This window comes from Eublepharis macularius, chromosome 11, assembly GCF_028583425.1.
Source record: "Eublepharis macularius isolate TG4126 chromosome 11, MPM_Emac_v1.0, whole genome shotgun sequence".
Classification (NCBI taxonomy): domain Eukaryota; kingdom Metazoa; phylum Chordata; class Lepidosauria; order Squamata; family Eublepharidae; genus Eublepharis; species Eublepharis macularius.
The window spans coordinates 89331387-89358631 of record NC_072800.1 but is presented as its reverse complement, the minus strand read 5'-3'; the positions used below and the strand labels follow the sequence as shown (position 1 = coordinate 89358631).

General features: G+C 47.8%; 1 protein-coding gene and 1 pseudogene across 1 annotated transcript in view; one reads left to right on the top strand and one right to left on the bottom strand.

Moving 5' to 3' along the window:
* The window catches only part of ADCYAP1R1 (ADCYAP receptor type I), a 125280-nt gene that overhangs the window by 75770 nt on the left and 22265 nt on the right, over window positions 1–27245 (bottom strand). Inside the window, exon 2 of the mRNA XM_054991424.1 lies at window positions 26280–26385. Within this exon, the coding sequence (XP_054847399.1) occupies window positions 26280–26385 (106 nt within the window). The remainder of the gene's footprint in view (window positions 1–26279; window positions 26386–27245) is intronic.
* LOC129337712 (retinoid-binding protein 7-like) lies at window positions 4369–11242 on the top strand (annotated as a pseudogene).

Sequence of the window (27245 nt, the reverse complement as noted above, 5' to 3'; positions counted from 1 at the left end):
TCTCAGAAGCTAAACAGGCTTGGCCTTGGTTAGTAATTGGATGGGAGACCTCCAGCAAAGACCAGGGTTGCAGAGCCAGGCAATGGCAAGCCACCTTTGTTAGTCTCTTGCCAGGAAAACCCCAACACGGGTGGCAATAAGTCAGTTATGATTTGAGGGCAGTCTCCACCACCACCATTTCAAGGAGGAAAAACAGTGCTAGGAGAGGGGAGAATTTTTAGAAGAAGGGACTGGCGAAGTCTCTTGCTCAGGCCTCTAGGACGGCCAGCAGAGAAGGAGGAAGGCAACAACCATAGAGTCAGTTAGATAGATAAGCTGCTATCAGTCTCTTTCCTGCCAGGGGAACTTCCTTCCTTCCCTTCTCTCCCCCTCCTCTCTCTCTTTTTCCCTGCATGCACCAGGAGAGGCAGCATGGTGTCTCCTCCTGAGAGAGAGGGCCTACTTTCAATCTAAAGCCATCCTAGCTAGTTAGATCAGTTACTACTTCTTTCTGTCCACTAAACTAATGTAAACATATTTCTTTAGATAAATAAACAGTTGATGGTTCTCTAACTTGGATGAGAGCTTTCTGCGTGCAGTTTGTTTATTTAACGTGCCTTAACTAAAACCCAATAAGAATGCCCCCCCCCCTTTGTGCTGTGGTGCTTCTGAACAGAATCGGGGCTCTGTGGTATACTTTAAAGGAGTGTCTGGCTGGGAACTCACTTTTTTAAATGACAGCACAGCCCTGGGATAAAACCAGGGACATCCATCACATCGAGATGGGATCTAAGAGCAGAACCACAAGTGACAAAAGGCACAGATTGGACACTTGTCAGCTTCCCTCAAGTTTTGATGGGAAATGTAGGCATCCTGGTCTCGCAGCTTGGCTCTCTGACTGCTGTCTAATGGACTTTTCAACTGTCACTTGTCCAACATTCCGCCAAGCTGCCTACATTTCCCATCAAAACTTGAGGGAAGCTGACAAGTGTCCAACCTGTGCCTTTTGTCACTTGTGGTTCTGCTCTCAGATTCAGAGCTAATGAGAGAGACCTGAACATGAGTGCACAAGGCACCTTCCTCGTCCCTTTGCCCCAAGGTCAAGAGGAGCAAACATTCAAGGTTTCATTTGTTTTTATAGCTGTTTACAGTTTTGCCCTGACCCGGAGTGCCAAGGGTAGGGCTGTCTCATCGGATCTCAGAAGCTAAGCAAGGTCAGCCCTGGACAGTATGTGGATGAGAGACCTCCAAAGAACACCAGGGTTACTACACAGAGGAAGACAGTGGCAAACCCCCCTCTGAATATCTTGGCCATTTCCACACTACTTACCTTCATCCGGAACGCCGTGGAATGTCATGAAAAAACCGCAGAAGATATCGTCTTTTCACGCGAGTTTTGCACAACATCGTGCAAAACTCGCGCGAGAAGACGCTGTCTTGCACATTTTTTTGCAACGTTCTGCAGCGTTCTGGATGAACGTAAGTAGTGTGGAAACAGCCCTTGTCTTGAAAAATCCTACAGGGTCACCATAAATCAGCTGCCACTTGAGGGCACTTTCCACCACCCTAATTTGGCCAAGAATTCTTGACTGATTACTGTTGTTTTTACAGTACTGCTTTCGCTGAGTACAAATATCGATTTTTTCTTCTGACATGCAATTCTTATGATACTCACATGTACCCCAAGAAGGTGACCCACGAGAACTTGCTCCCCCTACTTTGGGCCTGGTTTCATTTTTCTACATCTGCAATGGCTGTCCCCCGTGCCCCGTACGACTCCAGCTCTTCTTTCCTCCCCCTCCCCTCCTTCCACTTAGAGTGGCTAGGTCTCTTGCTATAATGGTGGACCCCGCCACCCTCCCTGCTGCTCAGCTGAGCAGTAGGCGCAAAACTGGGGGGGGGGGCGTGAGCATTGTGCCAGCGCTGCAAGATCAATTCCAGCACAAACCCAGAAGTGATGTCACTGCATTGAACAGTGCTCTCAAATGATTTTTTTTGGTACCCCTTATTTTTTTTGTGCCCCCCATCCCAGTATCTCCCACTGGTTGGCAACCCTACTTGTCCTCCAGGAACCATTTTCAGTTGTGGCAGCAACCCCCAATGTTGCTTGAACTTAGGGTGTGCGTGTGTGATGCCTGTGCATGTACAGACATCGATGTTACCCTTGTTACCCCCAATTATTTCATTTGCAAAACTGGACCTTTGGATCATTAAAATCTATTGGCTTAGACTGGAGTAACTCGGTTTAGGATTGCATTGTAAACGTAGGGTTGGATCCCACTGGTTTTTCAGCTAGTGCACGAGAGCAGAGGGGCCACTTTTGACCCCCGACAAGTCCATGCTAGAAATTGTGGGACTCACGTTACACAAAAAGCCACATGGGATTGCAGTCAAGAGGGGAACTGGGTGAAATTGTTCCTTCCGTCCTCTTGTGTTGATGAAAAGGAATCTGAGAGGATTCCATCCATATAATGCATACAGGCCATTGGAAAATACACCTATTGCACAGTGGGGGAGGCGGGGCAGGGAGGGAAATATCACTGTAAGGACTTTTTTAAAACACGGCTTTGCTTTGTGCAAGGGAGATGAACAATGTCCCCCCCCCCAGTTTTGCTCCCACTGCTCAACTGAGCAGCAGGGAGGGTGGCAGGGTCTACCATTGTAGCAAGGGGGAATGCACAGGAATGCAGTTCCAGCAGTTACCCAAAGAGGTCACATGTCAGGTGGCCCCGCCCACCTCTCGGCCATTTTGGACCTGTTTCATCCTGGATTGGGACCGAAACGACCCAGATCAGGCCTCTGATGGGTGGTAGATCACTCTCCTGCTCAGCAGCGGCCTGATCCTGACCATTTTGGGCCCCTTTTTGGCCATTTTCAGCCCCTTTTTACCATTTTGGGCCCAATTTCGGTCCTGAATGGCCAGGATAGGTGATGTCAGGGGGTGTGGCATATGCAAATCAGTAGTGCTAATGAACCATATCTGGTGATGGCAAGGGGATGGCATATGCTGATGAGTTATGCTGATGAGCTATGCTAATGAGTTCCACCAGCTCTTTTTCTACGAAAGGACCCCTGGTCTTATATATGTTACTGAACTGCTTGGAGAACTTGTGACTGTGTTGTGATTTCTTGTTGTTGTGTGTTACCAATCATAAAGGTTTTGTATATATTGCTAAGTGTTTTCGGTACCTTGTGCAAGGGAGAAGCAACCCCGACATCAGGATTTGTGTGCTGAAACAGCAAGCTCAAGAAATTCTATACTATCCTTGCTCCAGACGCAAAAACAATTCTCTAAATTGTCACTCTGAACTTTGAGCCTTCAAATTCCACTCTTACTCCCTGGACATATCCAATATACTCTCTGTATTACTTACCGCAGAGAGTGTGCCAGCTTACATTGGCTGGAGGAGAGTGAGAAGCAAGCGCCAAGACGTCATCCAACGCTGGCTGGATATTTACCTGCAGTCGAAGCAGGTGGATCATTTCAAATGTGTCAGTGAACCACGGCCGCCCAATTGTTTCTCCATTGGAGGGCAGCCGATTTTAACAACGGGGGGCACAGCTACATCAATCGGTAAACCTATAAAAGAGTTGGGAACTGTGAATGGTGTCAAATATGGGTTCATTTCGGCTCCTTCTCCCAGGTGGAAGGCATGCTGGCCGCGGCACCTTGCTCAATAACCACGAAATCCTGCAGAGAGCTAACACAGTGCAGTGCGTAGAATTTCAGACTATGTTCTGGGAGCAGGGCCGGCGTGTCCATTGAGGCGAGTCTGGCAGCCGCCTCGAGCGCTGAGGCACCAGAGGGGGCACCAGGGGGGTGCACACTGCGGAGCTGGCGGCGGCAGCGCTGGCAGCTGAACGGGAGGGCTGGGAAGCTGCACGCATGCCTCCCTCGCCGCCTGCCACACCTGGCCTGCAGCTGCTGCAGCCTCCCAGCCCTCCCGCTCAGTTGCCCCATGCTGCTGCCGCCACCTGCACACAGCTGCCAGCCAGGCGCGGCAGGTGGCTGGGGCAGCATGGGGCATGTTGCGCGATGATGTCACACGCAGTGATGTCATCACGCAGTCTGGGTGCACACCCATGGGGGCAGCCCTGAAGCTGCCCTTGTTCTCAGGCACCAGAAACTCTGGCACCGGCCCTGTCTGGGAGACCCAGGTTCGAATTCCCACTCTGCTATGTAAGCTTACCGGGTGACTTTGCAGTCACGCACTCTCAGCCTCACCTACCTCACAGCATTGTTGTGAAGGTAAGATAAGAGGAGATGGGAATGATGTCAGCTGCCTTAGGGCCCCGTTGGGGAGAAAGGTAAGGTATAAATAAAGCAAATACATTTTTAAAAACCCTGATGCTTAGCTCTTGTATGCTCCTGATGCTGCCTGTGTAGCAATGCCTGCGGATTTTAGCAGTCCCTGGAACCTTGTTTCTGGCGATAATTATGAAAACTATATGCTGGCCTTAGGTATTGATTTTGCAACTCACAAGACGGCAAAAATGCTGAATTTCCTAAAGGTTATTGAGCGGGACGGGGACTCCTCCTCTTTCCGCACAACGGGCACTTTCCGAAAATACTCTTGTCTAGTTCAAAATTAGAGTTTGAGGAAGACAACAATGGCTTGGACAATAAGAAAATGTAAGAGTGTAGTGATCTGGGTCGGTGACAAACTGGTTTGTGTCCAAATGGGAGAGAAGAGAAACAGAGGCTGGAGTCCCCGGATTGAAGGAGACAAGCTCTATTAGGAAGTCTGGTGCGAAGGCCAAGTAAGCAAGCCAGTTTTCAAGAGAGTATCAAGCTAATCCCAGAGATATAGCAGGCAACTATGTGGAGGCAGTTGTGACTTCTCTGCATAGTGTGTGTGTGTGTGTGTGTGTGTAAGTAGTTGTGAATTTCCTGCATTGTGCAGGGGGTTGGACTAGATGACCTTGGAGGTCCCTTTCAACCCTATGATTCTATACTAGTTGTGGAAGAGTAGGTGGATGCACCGTTCTGATTTCAGAAGTATTGATCAAGATAGCAGCTTTATAAGTCAACTGTCTTGTCTACTGCATTTCCTATGGATCTTGAGTTCGAACGCTGTAACTGTTCTCAGTACTTATTAAAGATGACTTTAATAAATAAAATAAAACTGAAGTACACAAGGAAATGACTGCGGCTGTCTTTGAGCTGCTGTATAATTGTGAGCTGGGAGGTCCCTGCTTCAAAGCTTACCTTTGCCTGAAGCTTACCTGGGGGCAGAGGCAGCTCCTCCAATAGGCAGCCCTAGGCAATACCTAGGGCACCAGTGGTAGAGGTGTGCCAGCCAGTTCAGCCACCTCCCAGTTGGCCACTTGCCCTCAGCAGGGACAGAGAGAGCAGGTGGCAGCTTCTTGCCTTCCTGATACCCTGTGGCATGAGCGATGGTGACTTGGGCCGTTTTCACACGTCTTTTCCCTTGCGCAAAATTGCGCAAAACTCATGGAATGACAGCGTCTTCATGGCGCGATTTCCCGTCATGATACCATTTCATGGCACGATTTCTGATGTCATCGCGCCAAATCATGACTGGAAATCGTGCCATGAAGATGCCGTCGTTCTGTGAGTTTTGCGTGATTTTGCACGAGGGTAAAAACATGGGAAAACGGCTTTGGTTGCCCTATCCCAAAGTGCCTAAAACTGCTTTGGCTGGCCCTGCTTGTGAATATGGGCAAGCCATGTTCTTTCAGCCTCAGTAGTGGGAGAAAGAAGGGGTAGAATAGGGTAGATGTAAGTTGACCACTGCCAACCGGGTAGGCTCTTTTCAGTGGAAACTCAACTGGAACCGACTCTTTTCTACACTATGCTTTCACTAGAGCGGGTATGGAAAGCTAAGGGAAGAACGACGAGTAGAAAACCACAGGTACAGAATCAATAGTGCACAGCCGTGCTGTTGCAGTAACAAGTTCACAGCGTGCAGCAACCATCACAGCGGGCTCCGCACACAAGATCACACCATTTTTTTTGCTGCTTTGAGCTGGACTAGTATACTCAGCAGGAAGAATGGGCAGAGATGGATGGATTTCCCGAATCAAACCAGAAGTCAAAGTTCATGTGCACCCCCCCTTAGTCCGCTTAGTCCCCCCCTTACTCTGCATCCAAATCCCACCCCATTCCTCAAAGCCGTCTCTCATTGGTGGTAGCCAAGTCAGTAGGCATGGACACTGAACCCGCCTCCTAAGGAATGACACTTCCCATTTTTGGTTGGTTTGTTTCTTTTGAATCACTTTCTACGGCTGCCAGCTCCAGGTTGGGAAATTCCTGGAGACTTTGGAGATGGAACCTGGAGAGGGTGGGGTTTGGGGAGGGGAAGGACTTCAGTATGGCATAACGCCATAGAGTCCACCCTCCAAAGCAGCCATTTTCTCCAGGGTAACTGATCTCTGTGTATTTCCAAGAGCTCTCCAGCCATCACCTGGAGGTTAAAACTGACAAACAAGATTGAACCCGGTAAAACGGAAAGATACAGAAGTGGGACAAACCCACCCGGGCACAACACAATTGATCGTACAAGGAATTTTACTTATAATAAAGTGTCCGGTGCTCACGTAATTAATCAAAATACATACAGAATTATTTCATACAATTCATGTACAAAGTTTTATATACTATCTATGAGACACTCCCCCAGCGGCGACCACACTACAGGGAGAGAACTCCAGAACCAAGTCAAGGTAAGTGTAAACAGTTCCTTAGATTCTTAAATAATGCTTGTTTTCATTCCTGTCTTTTTCAGTTGACTCGGCAAAGAGATGGAGATCCAAATACTGTGTCCAAACTGCGGCCGGCTATCAAGCACGCAGGTTTCGTCTTGCCTGGAGGTTAGCAACCCTATAAATTTCTAGTGCATGACCAATTTCATTAGCCACCCTATGCTCATGTGGATGGAGACTTTAAAAAGCTTCAGAGCAGCTATATGAGGGCATTGGATTGGGGCCACAATGCTAGGAAAGGTAGTCCCCCGTGCAAGCACCGAGTCATTACGGACTCATGGGGGGATGTTGCATCATGATGTTTTCTTGGCAGACTTTTTACAAGGTGGTTTTGCCATTGCCTTCCCCAGTCATCTACACTTTACCCCCAGGAAACTGGGTACTCATTTTACCAACCTCGGAAGGATGGAAGGCTGAGTCAACCTTGAGCCGGCTACCTGAACCCAGCTTCCGCCAGGATTGAACTCAGGTCGTGAGCCAAGCTGGGACTGCAGTACTGCAGCTTACTGCTCTGCACCACGGGGCTCTTCTCTGTGCCACGACGCCAAGAAAGGGAGTAAATCCACCACCAGCTATGTTGGCCCCATTGAAATTAGGGATGCTAAAGCATCCATCAGTTTAGTTCACATCCTGTTCAATTATTTACAAATGACTTTAGTGGATGTAGTTTCCGATCATGTGTATAGGACTCAGGAGTGAGCACGCACTCGAGGAAGGATAGACGGATAAACCAAACAGAAATCCAACCTTCTGCATCTCCTCCGCCAGTCTTCAGAAGCACCCTTCCTACTTTGGGGCTCTTATTCATAAAGCCCGTCCTCCCTTCAGCAGTATGAAAAGCTCTCCTTTCATGTCCCCTCAATAGCTTTGGAGAAGGTAAGGCAAGCGCCAAGTCATTTGCATAGGCAAATATTTCACACATGGGAAAATGGGCTTTTGAAAGGACGGCCTCTCTTATCTGCGACTGGGAAAGCACAAACCTTTTTACGCTGTCCAAGCGAGTTGCATTCTTCCCGGCTCAGGCTGTTGGACAGTTATTCTGAGCTCATGCTTGGAGACGCAGGTTCTTTCTTCTCTCTTTTTAACAATGCCAACAATAAAAGTTTTGACTAAGGACATGTTGTAATGGCCGTCAACGCACTGGGGCCTGGTTGTGCAAGCCCAGGAGCATTTTGAAGAAAGAAAAAAAAGGAACAGCAACATTTGGAAAATAAACTCAAAATGAGGCTTGCAGCAGACATACCTGATTTTTTAAAATTGTGGTCTGAACTGCACTAGGGGCTGACTCAGGGCCGGCACGTCCATTGAGGCGGGTCTGGCAGCTGCCTCGAGCGCTGAGGTGCTGGAGGGGGCACCGGGGGGGGGGCGCACCCCACAGAGCTGGCGGCGACAGCGCTGGTGGCTGAATGGGAGGGCTGAAAAGCCACCCACGTGCCTCCCCAGCCGCCTGCCGCACCTGGCCCGCAGCTGCTGCAGCCTCCCAGCCCTCCTGCTCAGTTGCCCCATGCTACCGCTGCCACCTGCACACAGCTGCAAGCCAGGTGCAGCAGGTGGCTGGGGCAGCGCGGGGCATGCTGCACAATGATGTCACACGCAGTGACGTCATCATGCAGTCTGGGTGCACACGCGTGGGAGGGGAGCGGCAACAGCCGTGAAGCTGCCCTTGGCCTCAGGCACCAGAAACTCTGGTACCGGCCCTGGGCTGACTCCTAGCTTTGTTTTCAGCACTCCTGCTTGGTTTCAGATTTTTGCAGTCCTAATCCCATCACATTGCTTATTGGTTGCCCCATCCTGTTGAATGTATTGATGTACACTGTGTAGAATCATAGAGTTGGAAGGTAACTCTAGGGTCATCTAGTCCAACCCCCTACACAATGCAGAAAATTCACAACTACCTCCCCCAACCAACCCCCAGTGACCCTTACTCTGTGCCCAGAAGACAGCAAAACACCATCAAGATCCCTAGCCAAACTGGCCTGGGGGAAATTGCTTCCTGACCCCAAAGTGGCAATCGGCATTACCCTGGGCGTGTAAGAAGGGGCCACGAGGACTAAGCACTGATGTAACCCTTCCTGCCCTCCCTCTCATGATCTGCCCAGGTTCACAGAATCAGCATTGCTGTCAGAGGGTCATCTAGCCTCTGCTTAAAAACCTCCGAAGAAGGAATGCCAACAAGGGATCTTGATTAGTGAGCAGGTGGATGCAGACTGATAACAACAACAACAACAACATTTGATGCCCACTCAGTGGTTAACAAAGTATGCTATTATTATCCCCATAACAAAACACCCTGTGAGGTGGGTGGAGCTGAGAGGGCTCTGAGAGAGCTGTGACTGACCCAAGATTACCCAGCTGGCTTCAAGTGGAGCAGTGAGGAATCGAACCCGGCTCTCCAGATTAGAGTCCCGCACTCTTAACCACGACAACAAACACTAAAAGAATGCCTCAGGGTGTTTTTCAAGAGAAAAGATTAGCTAACAATTGGGGAGGGACCCTGTTCTTCCCCCCACCATTTCCATCTTTTCTGGGCCACCTCTAGTCACACCATTGATTGATCTGTGGCTTGTTTCTAGTTTCAGCCACTAATTGGTCAGAAAAACCTTTAGTTGTGGGTTCTCCGGATTTACTGATCGATTACTAATCTGGTGTGTAAAATTGTCCCTGGAGCTCTTGGCAGTGGCTGTTCATAGGGCTCCGCATGATGCATCTCGACAATCTGTTTATCTCTGGTGTTCTTTTGAGAGTTGTCTGTGTGTTTTAAAATGTAATTAAATTTTTAAAAGTCACGTGGCACATTCAGGGTCCCAGACAAGGGGGTGATACAGCAGGGCATGCGGGTGATTCTGTTCTCTGTTGACGTAAACCAGGACAAAAATCAACTTGAAACTCTTTTGAACACAGCTTGCAAAATACTTGCCACAATAGAACATTCAAATGCACGTCCCTTTTTACTCCTGTCTCTCTGCTACCAACGAGGCCAATGATATGAAAAGAGGGCAGCTCAAATCCTGGCCTAGATAAAATCTGCAAGGGCGTTACTGTCTTTTCCTTGTCTTTATGCAAGACGCTTTCTGCTAATGGGGCATGCACGGAGCCTGATGCACAGATGTTTGGATCGTGGCCACTGCACCTGCAGCCGTTGGTTGCAACTGTAATTCCTTCCTCCTTCTCTAAAAGAGACAGGATCATTTGACTAGGGCGGAAGACATTGGCCAGCCACTCTAGTTTTGCGAAGAGCCCGACTGGATGCCAGATTTACAGATCGACTGTATTCCATCCCATCCTTTATCTCAGGAACTCACGGAGGATGGCATACAATGACGTATTCAAAGCAAGTGTCATGGGCCAGTGAAAGTGAGGACTCCTTAGGAGAAGAGGAGCTTCGTGTAGCCAGCCCTGTCTCAGCTGATCAGGAAGAACAGCTGCTGGCTAATCAGAGTCCACAACCAGCAGCTGAGGGAGAGGCACCGACACCCTCCAGCTCCAACACCACTGGTGAAGCACAGCCAAGAATGTCCAAACCTCCAGCCTCACCCAGAGAGCGCCGCAGACAAAGGCAGCGTGTGGAGCTGCAGGAGAGGCAGCAAAGTGCATGCCTCCTGGCAAGACGCCAGCTGCTTGTTGAGAGTAATGAGGAGTGACCACAGGGTAGCACCCAAGCAGCTGGCTGCAAGTCCAACCTGTCTATAAAACCCAGCCACAGAAGACCAGGAGGTGTGGAAGCAACATGTTGGTATCTTGTTCCTGCTGCCACCATGCTGCTGAACCCTGCCTTCCTCTGTGACTTTTGGACCATGCCTTGACTCTGCTCTTGTGTAGCCCTCGAACTTGCCGGTAAATGACCTACTCCTGACATTGGCTTTTGGCCTCCCTCCTGGCTTTGAACTCGTGCTTTGACTTTGGACTGGACTTTGACCATTCTGCTTGGGTTGGCCCAGCCCACGACAGTAAGATTTGAGTCCATAGGGTTGCCAGGTCCCTATACCCTAGAAAACCTACTAACTACACTATTCTGGGACCCACATTAACTGAAACATACAGTGAAAGAAATTCTCCTTGAACGATATATCACACAATTGCAGTCTCTTAAGTACAAAAATACCAATTTATCCTTCACATTTTACAATCGTAAACAAACCAGTCAGTCTAGAGACATATAAGAAACCTCTTACATGTGCTTAGTATCATAAATATTAGACCGTATAACTCTAAATAGTCTCTCAGTATGATGAACTCAAAGTCTCTAAGCTTATAGAAAAATAAATTCTGGATGTGCCAAAACACTGGAGACAATGAAAAGTCCACAAAACTCTTTTTCCAGGTGGGAGAAGTGAGGAGACTGCACGGAAGCAGTGTCCCCCTCTCTTTCTCACTCGTGGTAAAGAAGAGCAGGCGAGTAAAGTTGTGTGATCCTGACTGTTGTTGATGCGTTTTGTATTGATTTCTCTCTCTTTTCTCTTATTTCTCAGGTGGAATGATGAAGAAGAAAAAGGACCCCGAAGGGCCCCCCTGCCCTACAACCAGCCGGCTGTGTTAATCAGCTTGTTTCATAAGGTATCAACTTCCTCAGGGGCCGGTAAATAATCCACCAGAACAACAAATTCTCACACAGTCATAAAGAAAATCTCACATGCATGCAATTCAGCGCACTCTGTTTGCGCATGCACGATTATGTCACTCCTGGAAGTGATGTGCTGCCCACAGGAGTGCTCCTGTGCTCTGTGCAGAGTTGATTTGGCCCATTTGGGGCCCAAATCAGCCCCAAATGAAGCGCAGGAGCACTACCACAGCCAGCATGACAGTGTCACTTCTAGGAGTGATGTGATCATACCCTGAGAATACATACACTGTGCATGTTCCTGGAGTGCCTGTTGGTGGTGGGCAACCTCTAGGGGCTTGCCACCTCCTGTTGATTGCTGGGGGATTGGCAGGCAAGGGGGCAAACCTGGGAAACCTACTCCAGTAGCAGCTTAAAGACTCTAGATTTCCAGGGTATGAGTGTTCAAGAATCAAAGCTTGCTTCGAAGGGAGCATTGACTCTTGAAAGCTTATACTCTGGAAATCTTAGAGCCGGACCACACGATACGAATTACACAGGAATGACATGAAAACTTACTTACATGTGTTCCAACATTGTTTTCAACTACATGCGCCAGGACTGCAGGACCTCCAACGAACCCGTGTTCATGGTGGCACGGGTTTTCCCCACGTACCTCCAAGATATCCCATCATGCATCTCCACTTTGCACAGATAGGAAGCGGAAGATATAGGAAATAAGGATGCTCTGCATTACCAGCTTACTGATCGTGACCACGTACACGCGTTGTCACAGCTACACTGGAGCAGAAAATTTTGAATGCATGCCTGGACCAGGACAAGTGTTCATTGACAGAATGCTGGACATGGGCATTTGGGGTAAGACAGGGCTCCTGACACTCGCTTGGTCTCGTGTAATTCGTATCGTGTGGTTTGACTCTTAGTTGGGCTTTAAAGTGTTACTAGGCCCAAATCTTGCTGGTTTTCTAGCATCACCCCTCCCCACTGGCTATTGAATAAGACCCAAAGCTGCTTACAACATCATCTTCCTCTTCTCTGTTTACTCACAATCCTTTGAGGTAGGTTAGTCTGCGTGAGCGTGACTGCTCCCGGGCACCCTTCCAAAGCTGAGTGGAGATTGGAACCTGTTCTCCCAGTCTGACACACTAATCAGTATACTACATTGGCTCAGAAAATGTATCCTGGTCAGGCCTTGCTGCTTAAAGTCAGGCTTCTTCTGTGAACATTTTTTTTCTGGCCAAGCCATTGGCTTTGCTTAGGCCTCTTTGGTCCGGACCTGGATAGCCAAGGTGAGCCTGATCTCATCAGATCTCAGAAGCTAAGCAAGCTCGGCCATGGTTAGTAATTGGATGGGAGACCTCCAGTGAAGATCAAGGTTGCAGAGGCAGGTAATGGCAAACCTCTTCTGTTAGTCTCTTGCCATGAAAACCCCACCAAGGGTTGCCATAAATCAACTCTGGCTTGAGGGCAAGATTTCATTTCTGTTGGTCTCTGCACCTTCTCTTCAAGATGACGCTGAAGGATGGGTAGCACCAACAAAAATGTTCAGGATCTGCCTGGGATGAAATGGACCTTGCTAAAATGAAAGCCTTTTCAAATAGGGTTGTCAACCTCCAGGTGGTGCCTGGAGACCTCCAGAATTATAACTGATCCGTTTGGGTTGGGAGAAGCCTCACTGGGCTATAATATCACAGAGTGTACCCTCCAAGGTGCCCTGACCTGGATAGCCCAGGTGAGCCTGATGTCATCAGATCTCAGAAGCTAAGCAGGGGTTGGCCTTGGTTAGTCATTGGATGGGAGACCTCCAATGAAGACCAGGGCTGCAGAGGCAGGCAATGGCAAACCACCTCTGTTAGTCTCTTGCCATGAAAACCCCACCAGGGGTCGTCATGAGTCAGCTATGACTTGAGGGCACTCTCCACCACTAGGTCTCTCTGGGTAAAGAGGGGCAGCCAGAGTTTTAAAAGATGCTCATGGATGAAGTAATTTTGAGAAGGTGAGACAGGTGGGTTCTGGAAAGTATCATAACTAGATCGGGAAATGCTGGTTGAAAACAACTAGGAAGGGATTTTTGGGAGATAGCTTTAACAGCGAACCATGGCCAAATGAACTGGGGCTGCTGAAGGCAGGCAGCCTCTTCTCATCTCATCAGGATTCTGCAGTTGGAACCATATTTTCTATGCTCTTTGTGAGTCAGTTGCTGCTCAGTTCCCAGAATGGTATCTTGTACCAGCGCTGTATAAAACAGAATTTTGTATGTATGTATGCCTGCACGTATGTATAAAGGAAGCAATAAAACAGACTTGCATATAGATTTGAAAACAATCTGTCAAAAAAGTCATTTTTCAAAGGCTGTGAAGAATGCTGCATATTAAATAGGGGGAAGGAAAGTTGTGGGGTTCTCTTGGCCTAACGCTGCCAAGCATTGAGATCCTCTCCTGACAGCCCAGGATGAAATTCCCAGCTTTTCTCTCCAGAAATGCACAGGTTCTTTTTTTGTAATATTAAGGTTGTAGTTTGGTCTTATCAAAAAACCAAACAAAAACAAAACAGAGACAACCCACATAACCAGAAGGGGGAAAAATTAGGAAGTCAAAGGGTACTAGAAAAAGTACCCTGAGCAGGATAGCCCAGGTGACCCTGATCTCATTAGGTCTCAAAAGCTAAGCAGGGTCGACCTTGGTTAGTAATTGGGCAGAAGACCTCCAAGGAAGACCAGGGTTGCAGAGGCAGGTGACAGCAAACAACCTCTGTTAGTCTCTTGCCTTGAAAACCCCTCCAGAGGTTGCCGTAAGTCAGCTATGACTTGAGGACTCTCTCTACACACCAGAAAAAGTGGTCAGACATATCAAGAGTTAAATCCATGAAGCTGCCTTCCTCTGGTCTATCAAGGTCAGTACTGTGGTTGGCAGTGACTCTCCAGTAGAACCAGAGGAGTTGGCCGTGTTAGTCAGTAGTTGCAAAATAGTCAAGAATCTAGTAGCACCTTTAAGACTAACCAACTTTTGTAGCGTAAGCTTTTGAGAACCACAGCTCTCTTTGTCAGACAAAAGCTTATGCTACAAATAAGCTGGTTAGACTTAAAGGTGCTACTGGACTCTTGACTATTCTCTTTGGTATTACCTGCTTCCTGACCCTTTTAAGTGGAGTTTCCAGGAATTGATCCTGGAACCTTCCTCCTGCAAAGCCCATGCTCTACCACAAAGCCACAGCATTACCTCATGGCACAAAAGAGGAACAGGGTAAATGGAGAAGGAAACGTAGAAGGTGAGTGATGAAAGGGAGATGTAGGGCCAAACTACAACCTGTGTCATTCGTCACTTGTAGCTTGGCCCGTAGCAGCAAAAGAACCCAGATAAGGCAGGGAACCTCTGCTCAAAATGATGATTGACTCCTGCCTCAGGAGGGAGCTATTTTCTGAGACCACTGTTTTCAAAAGAAGAGCACCAGAGGACTGTGTGGGGCTGGATAGCCTAACACAATTTCTAGTGAAGATAGATCAAGATGTGTAGCCGTGTTAGTCTGTTTGTAGCAACAGAAAAGAGCAAGAGTCCAGTAGCACTTGAAGAAGTGAGCAGTGACTCACACAAAAGCTCCTACCCTACCACAAAGTTTGTTAGTCGTATAGGTGCTACTGGACTCTTGCTCTTTTCTACAGTTTCGAGTGATTGAGAGAGCAGTAGTGGACCAACTCCAGGTCTTCTTGCATAATTCTTATGCTCTGGAATCTTTCAGTCTGATTTTAGGACACACTATGGGATGGAGGTGGCTCTGGTGGCTTTAGTTAATGACCTCCATTTGAACGTAGACAAAAGCTATGCGTCTCTGCAGCCTTTGATGCCATGCCATCCTGTTGAGGTATTTGGAGGCTGAAGTAGGTATAAAGAGAGGTGCCTTGGACTGGTTTAAATCATTCCCCATGGAATGGACTCAAAAGTGTTGCTGTTGGAGACCAAGTCTCCTAAAATTATGTTCTGTTTCAGCATTTCTTCAACTCTGAATTGGATCCTTGCAAACCTTTGACACTGAGAGATCCCTGTCTTTCGGTGCTACACCTCTGAAGATGCCAGTCACAGCTGCTGGTGAAACATCAGGAACTACAATGCCAAGACCACGGCAATACAGCCCGGAAAATCCACAGCAACCATGTATGTAAAACCTTCAGGAGAAATCATTCATAGCTCTGGAATTGGATGCCATCAGTATGTGGAGTTTCTAGCAGGCAGGTCACATGATGATGTCACTTCCGGAAGTGATGTCAGCATATTGACAACAATACGTGTAGTTTGGTGTAGTGGTTTAGTGGTTAAGACTAGAGATGGGCACGAACAGCAATACAAACAAAAAAAAGCCACGAACAGCCCAATCTGCTGTTTGTGAACAAGCTGTTTATGAGGTCCATTTCTAAACAAACAGGTGGTCGTTGCGAGCGGTGTTTGTTGCTGTTCGTCAAGCCAGATAGTCTGGCACCGGCAATCAATTCCCTTGGCAACTTAGGCAGGGATTGTCTGAACTCTGTCTGAACTCCAGCTGTTGCCCTGGAAACCCCAATCTAAGCCCAATTTAGCTTGATAGGCAGGTCTTCCTATTATCTCCTTTGTGGAGATAATAATGACATTGACTTTTTAAACTGCTCTGAGTGTGCCGTTAAGTTGTCCCGAAGAGCAGTATATAAGCATAAGGTTATTAATACCTTTATGTTGCTGGCAAGCATCCTTGGCAGCTGTAAGTCCCAACTCCTGGCTCCTGTGGTCCCCCTTGTCCTTTACAGGTTGCCAGAGGGCACCTGGCAACTCTGAGGCACACCTTATTGCATTATTTTGGTTGATCTTTATAAAAGGTATCCCATGGCTGTTATTGGGGGTTTCGCCACGGTCCAATGTGCCTACCTTTCTTTTTTTGCAAGCAATATGCATGTTCTCATAGTATCCTAATGCATTTTGTCACAGTGGTTTCAGAGTTCAAGTATATGTATGAAATGCCCAGTGGAGGGGAAGCATTGTGCCTCGGTAGTAGAGGACATGTTTTTGTGGGCAGGAAGTTCAAATCCCATCACCTCCAGCTACAATATCTTCATAACATAAGTTGGAAAAGACTGTTACCAGCCTAAGTCCTGCACATAATACTGAGATAGATGGATCAGTTTCCTATGTTCAATAAATGTTGCTATGAAAATAATGACCCCCCCAATGGGTTAAAATATTGAAGTTCTGAGTCTCAATCAATAAATATTAATGATGCCATACTTTTGTGGGATCCATTCATAAGTCATGCTTATGAAAAAGAGCACCATATATTCTTGCAATATCACGTTTCTGACGTTCCATTTTTTGTCATATGAGCTGGTTTGTACTCGTATTGATGTATCTTGCCTTCTCATCTATCAGGGGCTAGAAAAGAGCAGCTTTCAGTCTCTGAACCAGTATTTTGTGACTCAACATTCTCACCGGGCAAATACATAGGAAGGAGAGCAAGTAACAATTTGGGGAAAACTACAAAACCCATGATGCAAGGGAACAGGAGAAAATCACACATCTGGTGTCTTTAAGCAGTCAAAGCGATTGACCACCATTGAAGGAACCATAACAAATGGACGCATTTATCATTTTATTAGGCAGATGGATTTTGTGAAATGATCCATTGTTTTGGCTTGGGAAAAAGAATTCCATCTGTGGGATTTACGCGCTCTATAATGCCAGGTGCTCATGGCTCATGTAGTTCCCCAGCACAGCCATGTAGACAGCTGAGAGACCAGTATGGAATGTTTGAACAGGTGCAAAGTGGGATAAAAATTGCTTGCCTTTCCTGGAGTCATTTCAGTTGTGCATCAAAGCATTGTGTCATGGATGTGGCCAGGAATAGAGGGGAACAGTTGCTGTTGTTGACTACAAAGTCCATGGAGGATGCTTCTGCAGGCAAGAGATATGGTTGGCCTGGTCTTTCAGCTAAGCATGCTAAAGAGGATGTCCAGAGACCCAGAATAGAATAGCCTTGGAGAGGGGTAGCAAAGGAGTAACAGAATCGATGTATTGTCGAAGGCTTTCACAGCCGGAGAACGATGGTTGTTGTGGGTTTTCCGGGCTGTATTGCCGTGGTCTTGGCATTGTAGTTCCTGACGTTTTGCCAGCAGCTGTGGCTGGCATCTTCAGAGGTGTAGCACCAAAAGACAGAGATCTCTCAGTGTCAGTAACAGAATCGTATGGCCTTCAGTAGTTTAGAAACAGTCTAACTTCTATCAACAGATAATACATGTTGGGGCCTGAGTGCAGGGAGTGTCTGGGAAAGGCAAGAATGCCCAACTATATACATATAGAAGTAGAGTCCAAAGAAGGGGTGAATTGGTTGGGGTTCAACAGGTGGTCATGTGTATGAAAAACCTGTGATCACTATTTTTGATATTCTTTGTTAAGTAGCAAGAATGAGTTAACACAGCATTTATATATTGTAAGAAGATATTTGAGTATAGATAATTTTGTACAGTATTTGAAGTTATTTAAAATAATTAGTCCAGGTGATGAGGAAGCGAGCTATTGTTGGACGATGACTTTGGAAACCGATAAACTGGAAAGGACTCTAATATTCTTTTAAGTTTATCAATATTAAAAGTATACATAATTATGGTTTAACCCCACTATATAAAAGGCTAAGTGTATTCAAGACAACTCACTCCCTACCTTGTTGCACCACCAGAGGGTGCTACTGTGGAGGGAAGACCAGATGAGGCAGCCAGAACTCCAAAGAGTGCTCCATGGTGGGAAGCCCAGGCCAGGATCAGGTGTGGAGCAGGTGGCAATGCCTGACACCTACCTTCATCCAGCTGGGATCAGGGCCAGATCAAGGAGGGGGCAGGGGGGGTAGTCTGCCCCCAGCGTCGCCAGGGAGGGGGCACCAGGAGCAGCTGCCAGCTGCTGGAGTGCGCAGCCAGCAGCATGGGAAGCCTCGCAGCCCCCTGTGCTGCATTTTGCCTGCCCTGCGGGACAGGGGGCACTGGCTTGCAGTGCACCCCCTGTCCTGCACGGCAGGCAAAGGGCAGCACGGCCACCCATGCCATTTGCCTGCCCCACAGGAGAGGGGGCAGGCGGCCGCCCCCTGTCCTGCAGGGCAGGTGCATGGCGCGGGCGGCCTCACAGCCCCCATGCTGCCTTTTGCCTGCCCTGCAGGACAGGGGGCACGCGGAAAGCCAGCTGTCCCATCCTGCGGGGCAGGAGAAAGGCAGCGCGGAGGGCTGCAAGGCCGCCCGCGCAATGCACCTGCGGGGAGGCGAATGGTGCGGGCAGCTTCCCAGCCCCACACACTGCCGCCGCCACGCTGCGTGATGATGCCACCAAAATGGCAATACCTGCCAACCCTTTACCCAGCTGGGATCAGGCACAGAGCAAGGAGCAATGCCTGCCCTCTATCACTCAGCTGGGATCAGGCGCAGTTCAGGTGGCAATGCTCGCCTTCCTTTCACTTGGCCGGGATCAGGTGCAGAGGAGGTGTCCATGACCACCTCCCCCCCAACGTCATCCAGCTGGGGGGAGGGGGCTCCCAGCTCTGGTTTAGTTTGCAGACAGTGGAGAGGGAGAGAGTTGCTGTTGGCATTTTGAGAGAGTGCATTGGAGCTTGAATTTCCTTTGTGTGTGGTGGGATAGGGATCTACCCCTTTAGGTTCCAGGGCTGCTGCCAGGCTCTGGGCCAAGCTATTATTTATTATTGGTACCTTTCCTGCTGACTGCTTGGGTAAGGTTTCTGGGACTGGTGCGGTAGGGATCTACCCCTTCAAGTTCCAGGGCTGCTGCCAGGCTATTATTTATTACTGGTACCTTTCCTGCTGCCTGCTCAGGTAGGGTTTCTGGGAGTGGTGCAGTAGGGATCTTGACTTGGATGATGGCTGGAGGAGAGCCTGCTGGCCCCCACGAACAGCCAACCATGAACATGTTCGTGAACAGGGCCTGTCCAGGTCTGTCCTGACCTGGATAGCCCAGGTGAGCCTGATCTCATCAGACCTCAGAAGCTGAACAGGGTTGACCTTGGTTAGTGATTCGATGGGAGGCCTCCAGCAAACACCAGGGTTGCAGAGCCAGGCAATGGCAAACCACCTCTGTTTCTTGCCTTGAAAACCCCACCAGGGGCTGCCATAAGTTAGCTATGACTTGACAGCAGTCTCCAGTGAGAGCCAGTTTGGTGTAGTGGTTAAGAGCGCAGGACTCTAATCTGGAGAACTGGGTTTGATTCCTCACTCCTCCACTTGAAGCCAGCTGGGTGACCTTGGGTCAGTCACAGCTCTCTCAGCCCTACCCACCTCTCAGGGTGTTTTGTTGTGGGGATAATAATGACATACTTTGTAAACTGCTCTGAGTGGGTGTTAAATCATCCTGAAGGGTGGTATATAAATCAAATGTTATTGTTATTATTCCCCTACCATCACCCAAACTGTACTAACTCAGTGCGAAGCTACAAGTGACGAATGACAGTTGAACGGCAAGTGTATTTCTCCCTGTTCACTTGCACTCCACTCAATCCACTTGCTGTTCAAGTGTCATTTGTCACTTGTAGCTTGGCCCTCATTCTGCTTGTATGTGTAGATCAGGCCCCAAGTTGTAGCGTTTTCATGCAACAAGAAAATGTCTCTCTATATACTTTCTTCACATAATTTTGTAAACCTCCCTCACGGCCCTCCCTCAAATTATCTGCTTTTCTACAAGAAACTCATTTCCAACTGGCCGACTTGTGAAAGTCCAATATCTCCAGCGGGCCAGAGTCTCTCCTGACAACCATCAAACCCAACCGAGCTTCGGTATCATTTGAACATGAACCGAATACCAGAAATCAGCAGAAGAGGGGAGAATGTGTGTGTCACGTAGGGTGGGGAGAGACAAACTGGTGATTAGGTTTTGCTTTGCCAAGCACCATGGGAGACACTATTTCACAGATGCGCACTCTGAAAATGTTTCACATTTGCCGAAAAGATGATGCCTCGTGGCTGCTCTGTGGCAGCAGGCAGAAAGCTTGCTTGGCCCTTTCATGGCAAATGCCTCGTCAATCTCTTGTCCTTTCAAAACCTTTCTGCATGCTGTTCTTATTTCCCTTGGCCCTACTCGGATTGGAGGATGGAATTATTTCTTGGCATGCATCTGGGGCATTGCAGCTGGGTATCGGATCAGCTCTGTAGCCACTGTTCCCCGAAGGGGCATTACTCTGATGTTTTCCCTATTCAATTCCCGTTGGGGAAGTGCAGGGCAAGCGGCCAGATTGTGGGAAGAGATGGGACACATAAACTAAACAGTACTGTTAGCAGGACCAGATGGTTTTTCAAGGCACTAGCTGAACAGGAAATTACAGAAGGGTTCGTGATAGTAGGCTGGATGTTAGTAAACTCAGCAATCATAAGCCATTTGTGCAACACAGAAGAACATAGGAATGAAGAACGTTAGACAAGGCGGCAGAAACTGGAATGGAAGGCCTGGAGGTGGGGAAGCAGCTGCAGAAAAGCAGGACATGAGAGCCAGTTTGGTGTAGTGGTTAAGAGCACGGGACACTAATCTGGAGAGCCGGGTTTGATTCCCCACTCCTCCACTTGAAGCCAGCTGGGTGACCTGGGGTCAGTCACTTAAGAGCGGCAGGACTCTAATCTGGAGAGCCAGGTTTGATTCTCCACTCCTCCACTTGAAGCCAGCTGGGTGACCTTGGGCTAGTCACAGCTCTCTCAGAGCTCTCTCAGCCCCACCCACCTCACAGGGTGTTTTGATGTGGGGATAATAATGACATACTTTGTAAACCGCTCTGAGTGGGCATTAAGCTGTCCTGAAGGGCGGTATATAAATTGAATGTTATTATTATTATTGCCCAAAGCAGCTGCAGAAAAGCAGTACATGACTGCCCAATGAGTTTTTTCATAGTCAAACAGGTTAGAACTGTTTGGTCCCTGGCAAACAGTTTGCTGAACAGTTGACTATAACAATCACAACTTTCAAGCAGGCTGTGAGTCGAACCAGCAGGTGGATGACTGAGCATCTTTACTATAAAGACTTGATCATTAACTGACAACATTTTAACCAGTCAAATACCAGCTCTACTGCCTCTGAACATGGAGGTTCCATTTAGCAACTACGGTTAATTAACACGGATGTGACACTAATAGTGTGTTTGTGAGTGGCTTTTCAAACGGTTTAATCCCATACTATCTTCGGCTGGAATTGATTTCTGGATTGCTTTCACGGTTGTGTTGTTTGGGGCAGGAGGAGAATAAACAAATATTCTTTCTCTTTGGTTAGCTGTGAGCTGGGAAGAGATACACATCCAGATACATTGGCTTGCCTTGCAGAGTTCTGCCTCTGGAAAGAAACCAAAGCAAAGACTTCTTGGCCACAGGATATCTCTATGACTTTTGAAGACATGAAGCCAGTGTTGTATAGTGGTTAGAGTGTTGGACTACTATCTGGGAGACCCAGGTTCGAATCCCCAATTTTCTGTATTCTCTTCTGAAAGATAGGTAATTTCTACCAAGCATTATACGTGGGAGAAAGATGTGTTGCTATTTGTAGAATCCGCAACACATTTCCCGTCACAGCTAGTTTAGCTCTCATTTGGGCCTGGCGATTTATTAACTAAACACCCATGAATTGGTTGACAGCTCTAAAAATAAATTTCTGTGGCACTGTTTGTGAGGGAAGGCTTTCCAAACATTAACTCAGCCGTCCTCATAATGGCCTGGTTGGCATGTTATGGCTGCCGTTGTAGCAGCCAATTTATATATTATCAGAACAAAATGACGGCTGCTCCCCTATAGCTTCTGCCTAAACTCTTCCATTAACATTTAAATCCAGGCCTCAGTTGGGAGAGCAAATTCCACGAGACATTGAGTCTCTCTACACGAGACATCTGACACATGAAGAACATGTGTTGGGAGAAGCAACATTAGCCAGGAAGAGTAGTTTAAAAAGACATAGCCAGCAACAGGGCAAAGGCTTTGCTGTACACTGGAGCTGAGTGAAGGGCCTGTGAAATGCCAGAAGGGAAGCTTCAGCCCATGATAACCTCTCCAGGTCCAAGCCCAGCTCTGGAAGGCAGCTCCAGCCCATTTCCATTCCTCGCTGCCCTCTGGTTGCCATCCCACACAGTTTTAGACTGGAGAGGTGAAATTGACAGAGCCTTCTTGGAGACAAAGATGAAATTGACAAACTCTCTGAGCAGCGATCTCTGCCGGCTCTGTCTTTTTAAACTATTCTTCCTGGATAACATTGTGTCTCCCTACACTTGAGGAACACACGCTGAGGTGTCTTGTGTAGAGAGACTCATACTGTAGGTCTCTCAAAGTCAATATTATCTTCTAGGACTGGGAAGCGCCTCTCCAGAGTCTCAGGTGCCATCCTTCAATCTCTCACTGACCACACATCCAAACACACTCTGTATTATTGTCTCTCACCATTTTTGCCCCAGCAAAGCTTATGTTCCTCTCTTCCTCATTGTCCAAGCATCTTTATGGCAGATCACAGGTACCCAGTGAGTAGGGTTGCCAACTCTGGATTGGGAAATCTGTGAAAATTTGGGAGTGGAGCCTGGGTAGGGCTGAATTTGGGTAGCGGAGGGACTTCAGTGGCCATAGATTCCATCCTTCAAAGCAGCCATTTTCTTCAGGGGAGCTGACCTCTATGATCTGGAGATCAGTTGTAATTCTGGAAGATCTCCAGCCACCACCTGCAGGTCGGCCACGTTACCAGTGAGGCTTCTCAAATTCTTGTATTGCATAATAATCTTGGCCATGCTCAGCTTACCAGACTGCCTTCAAACATGCCAGGAGAACAGAATGGGAAGAAGCAAGGTCTGATTCAGTGTCTGGCTAGGGGATGAAGGGAAGAAGTAACAGATTCCTTACTTGATGTCACTGGACTACCTTGCCTCATTGCTGAGCAGGCCACCTTTCAACCAAGATGCACTGATGCATCCAATGATATCAAGGAGGCATTTTTCAGACTTCTATCAATATGTAAATCATAGAACCATACGGTGGAAGGGACCTCCAGGGTCATCTAGTCCAACCCCCTGCACAATGCAGGAAATTCATAACTACCTCCCCCCCCGCCACACACACACGCAATGACCCCTGCTCCATAACCAGAAGATGGCAAGTCAGGATCCCTAGCCAAACTGGCCTGGGAAAATTGCTACATTGCTACCCAGCATTACCCTGGGCATGTAAGAAGGGGCCAGGAGAACTAAGCACTGATGTAACCCTTCCTGCCCTCCCTCTCGTGATCTGCCTAGGTTCACAGAATCAGAATTGCTGGCAGATGGCCTTCTAGCCTCTGCTTAAAAACCTCCAAAGAAGGAGAGCCCACCACCTCCCGAGGAAGCCTGTCCCACTGAGGGACTGCTCTAACTGTCGGAAAGTTCTTCCTAATTTTTAGCCGAAATATTTAATTTCAACCTGTTGGTTCTGGTCCGACCTTCTGGGGCAGCGGAAAACAACGGTAAAGAAGGAACTGACGACTGTGGTATGTTGCACTTGATCTTCCAAAATTAATTTTAGAAATTCTCCTCCTTCAACTGGAATTATGGAGGCACAGAATGAATTTCCAGAAAGATGAAGGAGTGGGATAAAGGAAATCAGTTCATTCCTAAAACATGCTCCCAAAGGGCAGTAGTTAAATAGGGTATATGAATCTCTCATCTCAAGACATTTATACAAACAACTCATATAGTTGATATTGAACAGAGATTGAACAGAGATTTCTTTTTTTTAGTACAGCTTCTTTTCCTCTTGTTCCTTGGCATTTTGAACGGTTGTGTTTATAGGCTGTAAGAGTTTATAGACTGCATCTGCAAACCTTGGACTTGTCACCCAAGCGGCGTTTCTCCCTTCTGACTTCCACTTCTGGCATGCCCTTGGATGTTCCTTAAACTTTGCTTTCTGTCCCAAAGGCAACAAAACAGCCTTACCTTTTCCCCACCAGCTGTCTACTTTCATCAACCTGATTCCTTTCAGCTGCTAAAGAAGAAGAGATTGGAATGATCCCAATCCAGTAAAGCGTACAGATTGGTCTCTGTGTTTCATCACTTTGGATTAAAAGGTCTTGTGAATTATGCCTATGCAGTATATTCATATTTGTGGAAAATGTGTGGAGTACAGATACGGCAGAGTTGCTCAGAGAAAGGCTTGCTCGGAGAATTTCCAGGAAAATAGCGTAGGTCTTTCTGAGCTCTCGTGGAAAAAAACAAAGCCGAGAACGGTGGGAACATGCCCGGCTTCTCTGCCAGTCCCTTGAGTTTCCCAAGCAACCTTACCCTGGCAAAGATGGAGTGGGGTAGGGTGAAAGAGACCTTCCAGCAGAGAAAGCTGGTTGGCATCGGGAGACTTTGTCCTTAAGACATGAATGTCCCACTTAGATGTGCTTTCCAACAGGAAACATAATGCATCCTCAAACCAATTATATGTTACAACCAGGGCTCATTTTGAGGCGGAATGCACCGGAACACAGTTCCGGCAGTTCCTCAAAGAGGTCACATGTCAGGTGGCCCCGCCTACCTGACTCTCAGCCAGTTGGGGCCCATTTCAGCTTGGATTGGGGCCGAAACAGCCTGGATCGGGCCTCTGATGGGTGGTAGATCACTCTCCCACTCAGCAGCAGCCTGATCCATTTTGGGCCCCTTTTCAGCCATTTCCAGCCCCTTTTTGCCATTTTGGGCCCAATTTCAGCCCTGAATGGCCAGGATTGGGTCCAAAAGAGCCAGGATAGGTGATGTCAGGGGGTGGGGCATATGCAAACCAGTTATGTTAATTACACATTTCCAGTGACTGCAAGGGGTGTGGCATATGCTAATGAGCTATGCTAATTTGTCCCTCCAGCTCTTTTTCTACACAATGACCCCTGGTCACAACCCCCATCTTGGTCCCCTAATGGAGTTTGCATTGCTAAGTGGTACGTTTCCCTCTTGGAAACTTGATGCGGCATTAAATGAAATTCCAGATATAGCCCATGTTGGTCTTCTTTCAATGAGGTTTATGCAGTTTACCGATTTTTCCTCGAGTTGGGACTATGATGTGGCTTTAATCCCATTGGAATTCACACATTTACTTGCACAGTTTTTTCCCTCTAAAACAAATTTTAAAACGTGCAGGCATAATGATTATTTGGCTCTATCCAGTGACTCGGTTTGTGATAGATAATGCCCCTGGTCTCGAATCAGAATAGGTATGCATGTATGTTCCTTTAAGTGACAACTGCTTTCAGGGCAAGTAAGAAGCAGAGATGGTTTTCCAAAGCCTTCCTCTGCAGAGTCTTTCTTGGTGGCCCCCTATCCAAGTACTGACCCTGCTTAGCTTCCAAGATCTGATGAGATCGGGCTATACCGTACCCATCTCACATCCCTGAATCAGAAAGGACCTGAGTATTTACGAGCAGCAGTGGAGAATTCTTTGGATGGAGCGGGGTGAGTTCTCCGATTGTTCGTCTTGTGCTGGGCCACTCCACAAACTCTTTTATCTCCTTTTGAAACTCACCAAAGAAACGCCAAAGGGGAGGTATTCTTTTTTAAAGTGGAGGGGGCTTGTGGAGGCTGTATTTCCTCAGCTACGGCATACGTCTGTTTCTGAAAGCTTCTCCCTAGATTTTGTCTTCCAGAATTCCACCACCAGCATTCATCTAGGACCACTCTAGGGTTTCCAGAGCATAGCCTGGAGCCCTTGGAAGCGTTTGGGGGGCAGGAACAGATGCATTGGATAAATCATTCAATTTCAGGCAAATCCTAGAGTGCCCCCCGATGTCATGATGTCACATCTGGTTTTTGCCCCAAGTGATGCCAAGCACCAGCACGGCTCTCCAGTCGAACACAATTTTCTCCTGCTGACCTTTCAGGCACTGGCAGTCAATGACAAAGATGGCCAGCAGGCCTCTCACTGCAGCGGGAGACCTGGCAGCCCGAACCCACTCCCCTCTTCCCCCATCACACCTTCCTCATCTCCCTCTGGCACATTCTACTGGAAGACCTGGAAGGGAGAAAAGAAGTTGATTCACGGCAGAGCCCTGAAACACACCTGGAGAAGATTCGTTTGCCGGGATCAAAGCCGTCAGCTTCCTGATGGTCTCTAAGCAGGCCTCTTCCTCCTTCTTGATGAAACAGTTGGAATGCATCGTGGTGGCCTATGGGATAAAGCAGAGAACCGGGATTAAAATGATCAGGAAGGGCTGTTTTCACCGTTACAGAATCTGTTTGGGGAAGCCAAGAAAACTGCCTTCCGTTGTTCTGGTGTTCTGAAGCTGCATTGTGGTTAACATAGGAGGATGGAATCTAGCAACCAGGTAATCTCAAAGATGAGAGTCCCTGGCTGATTGGTATAGCAACTGCTTTACCTGCAGAATGTCCCCGGACCAATCTCTTGCATCTCCATTTCTAAAAAATCAGGGTGATGTGAAAGACCGCAACCTGGAGAGCATCCGCCAGTCAAGTAGACAATAGTGACCTTGATGGTCCAAGGGAAGGACCCACTAGAAGGTAGCAGCTTCATGTGTGAGCTTGTATTTGCGCAGGACTACCCCATCTTCGGAACTTTGGAGCACCTATAGTCTATTGTTTTCCCTTTGAGAGTATTTGCTACTCTTGTGCTTGGACCTCTGCTTTGGGACCTCCCCCGGACGTCTGCTCCGTTTTCCCTCTTACTCTTTGGTCTCTTGCCTCCACTCTTGAGTGGAGAAACCTTCACAGTGTTTGCATAGTAACTGGCTCTTTGCATGGCCTTCCAAGTACTGACACTGGAATGTTTGGTCTTATTTGTATTATTCCCTGTAATAAACTGCTGAATTGCGATTAATAACAAAGCTCATGACAATGCATCCACCTGGACTGAATTGAGACATGGGCCTCCCGTCTCATCATTACCACAGCTAATTTCTCCACACCCACCACCCCTCTGCATACCCCATCCTATTGAATCTCACCTGGCATTGTCATTCACTGGCTATTATCATTCGCTTCTGCAATCACTCCACTCTCCAAGATATAA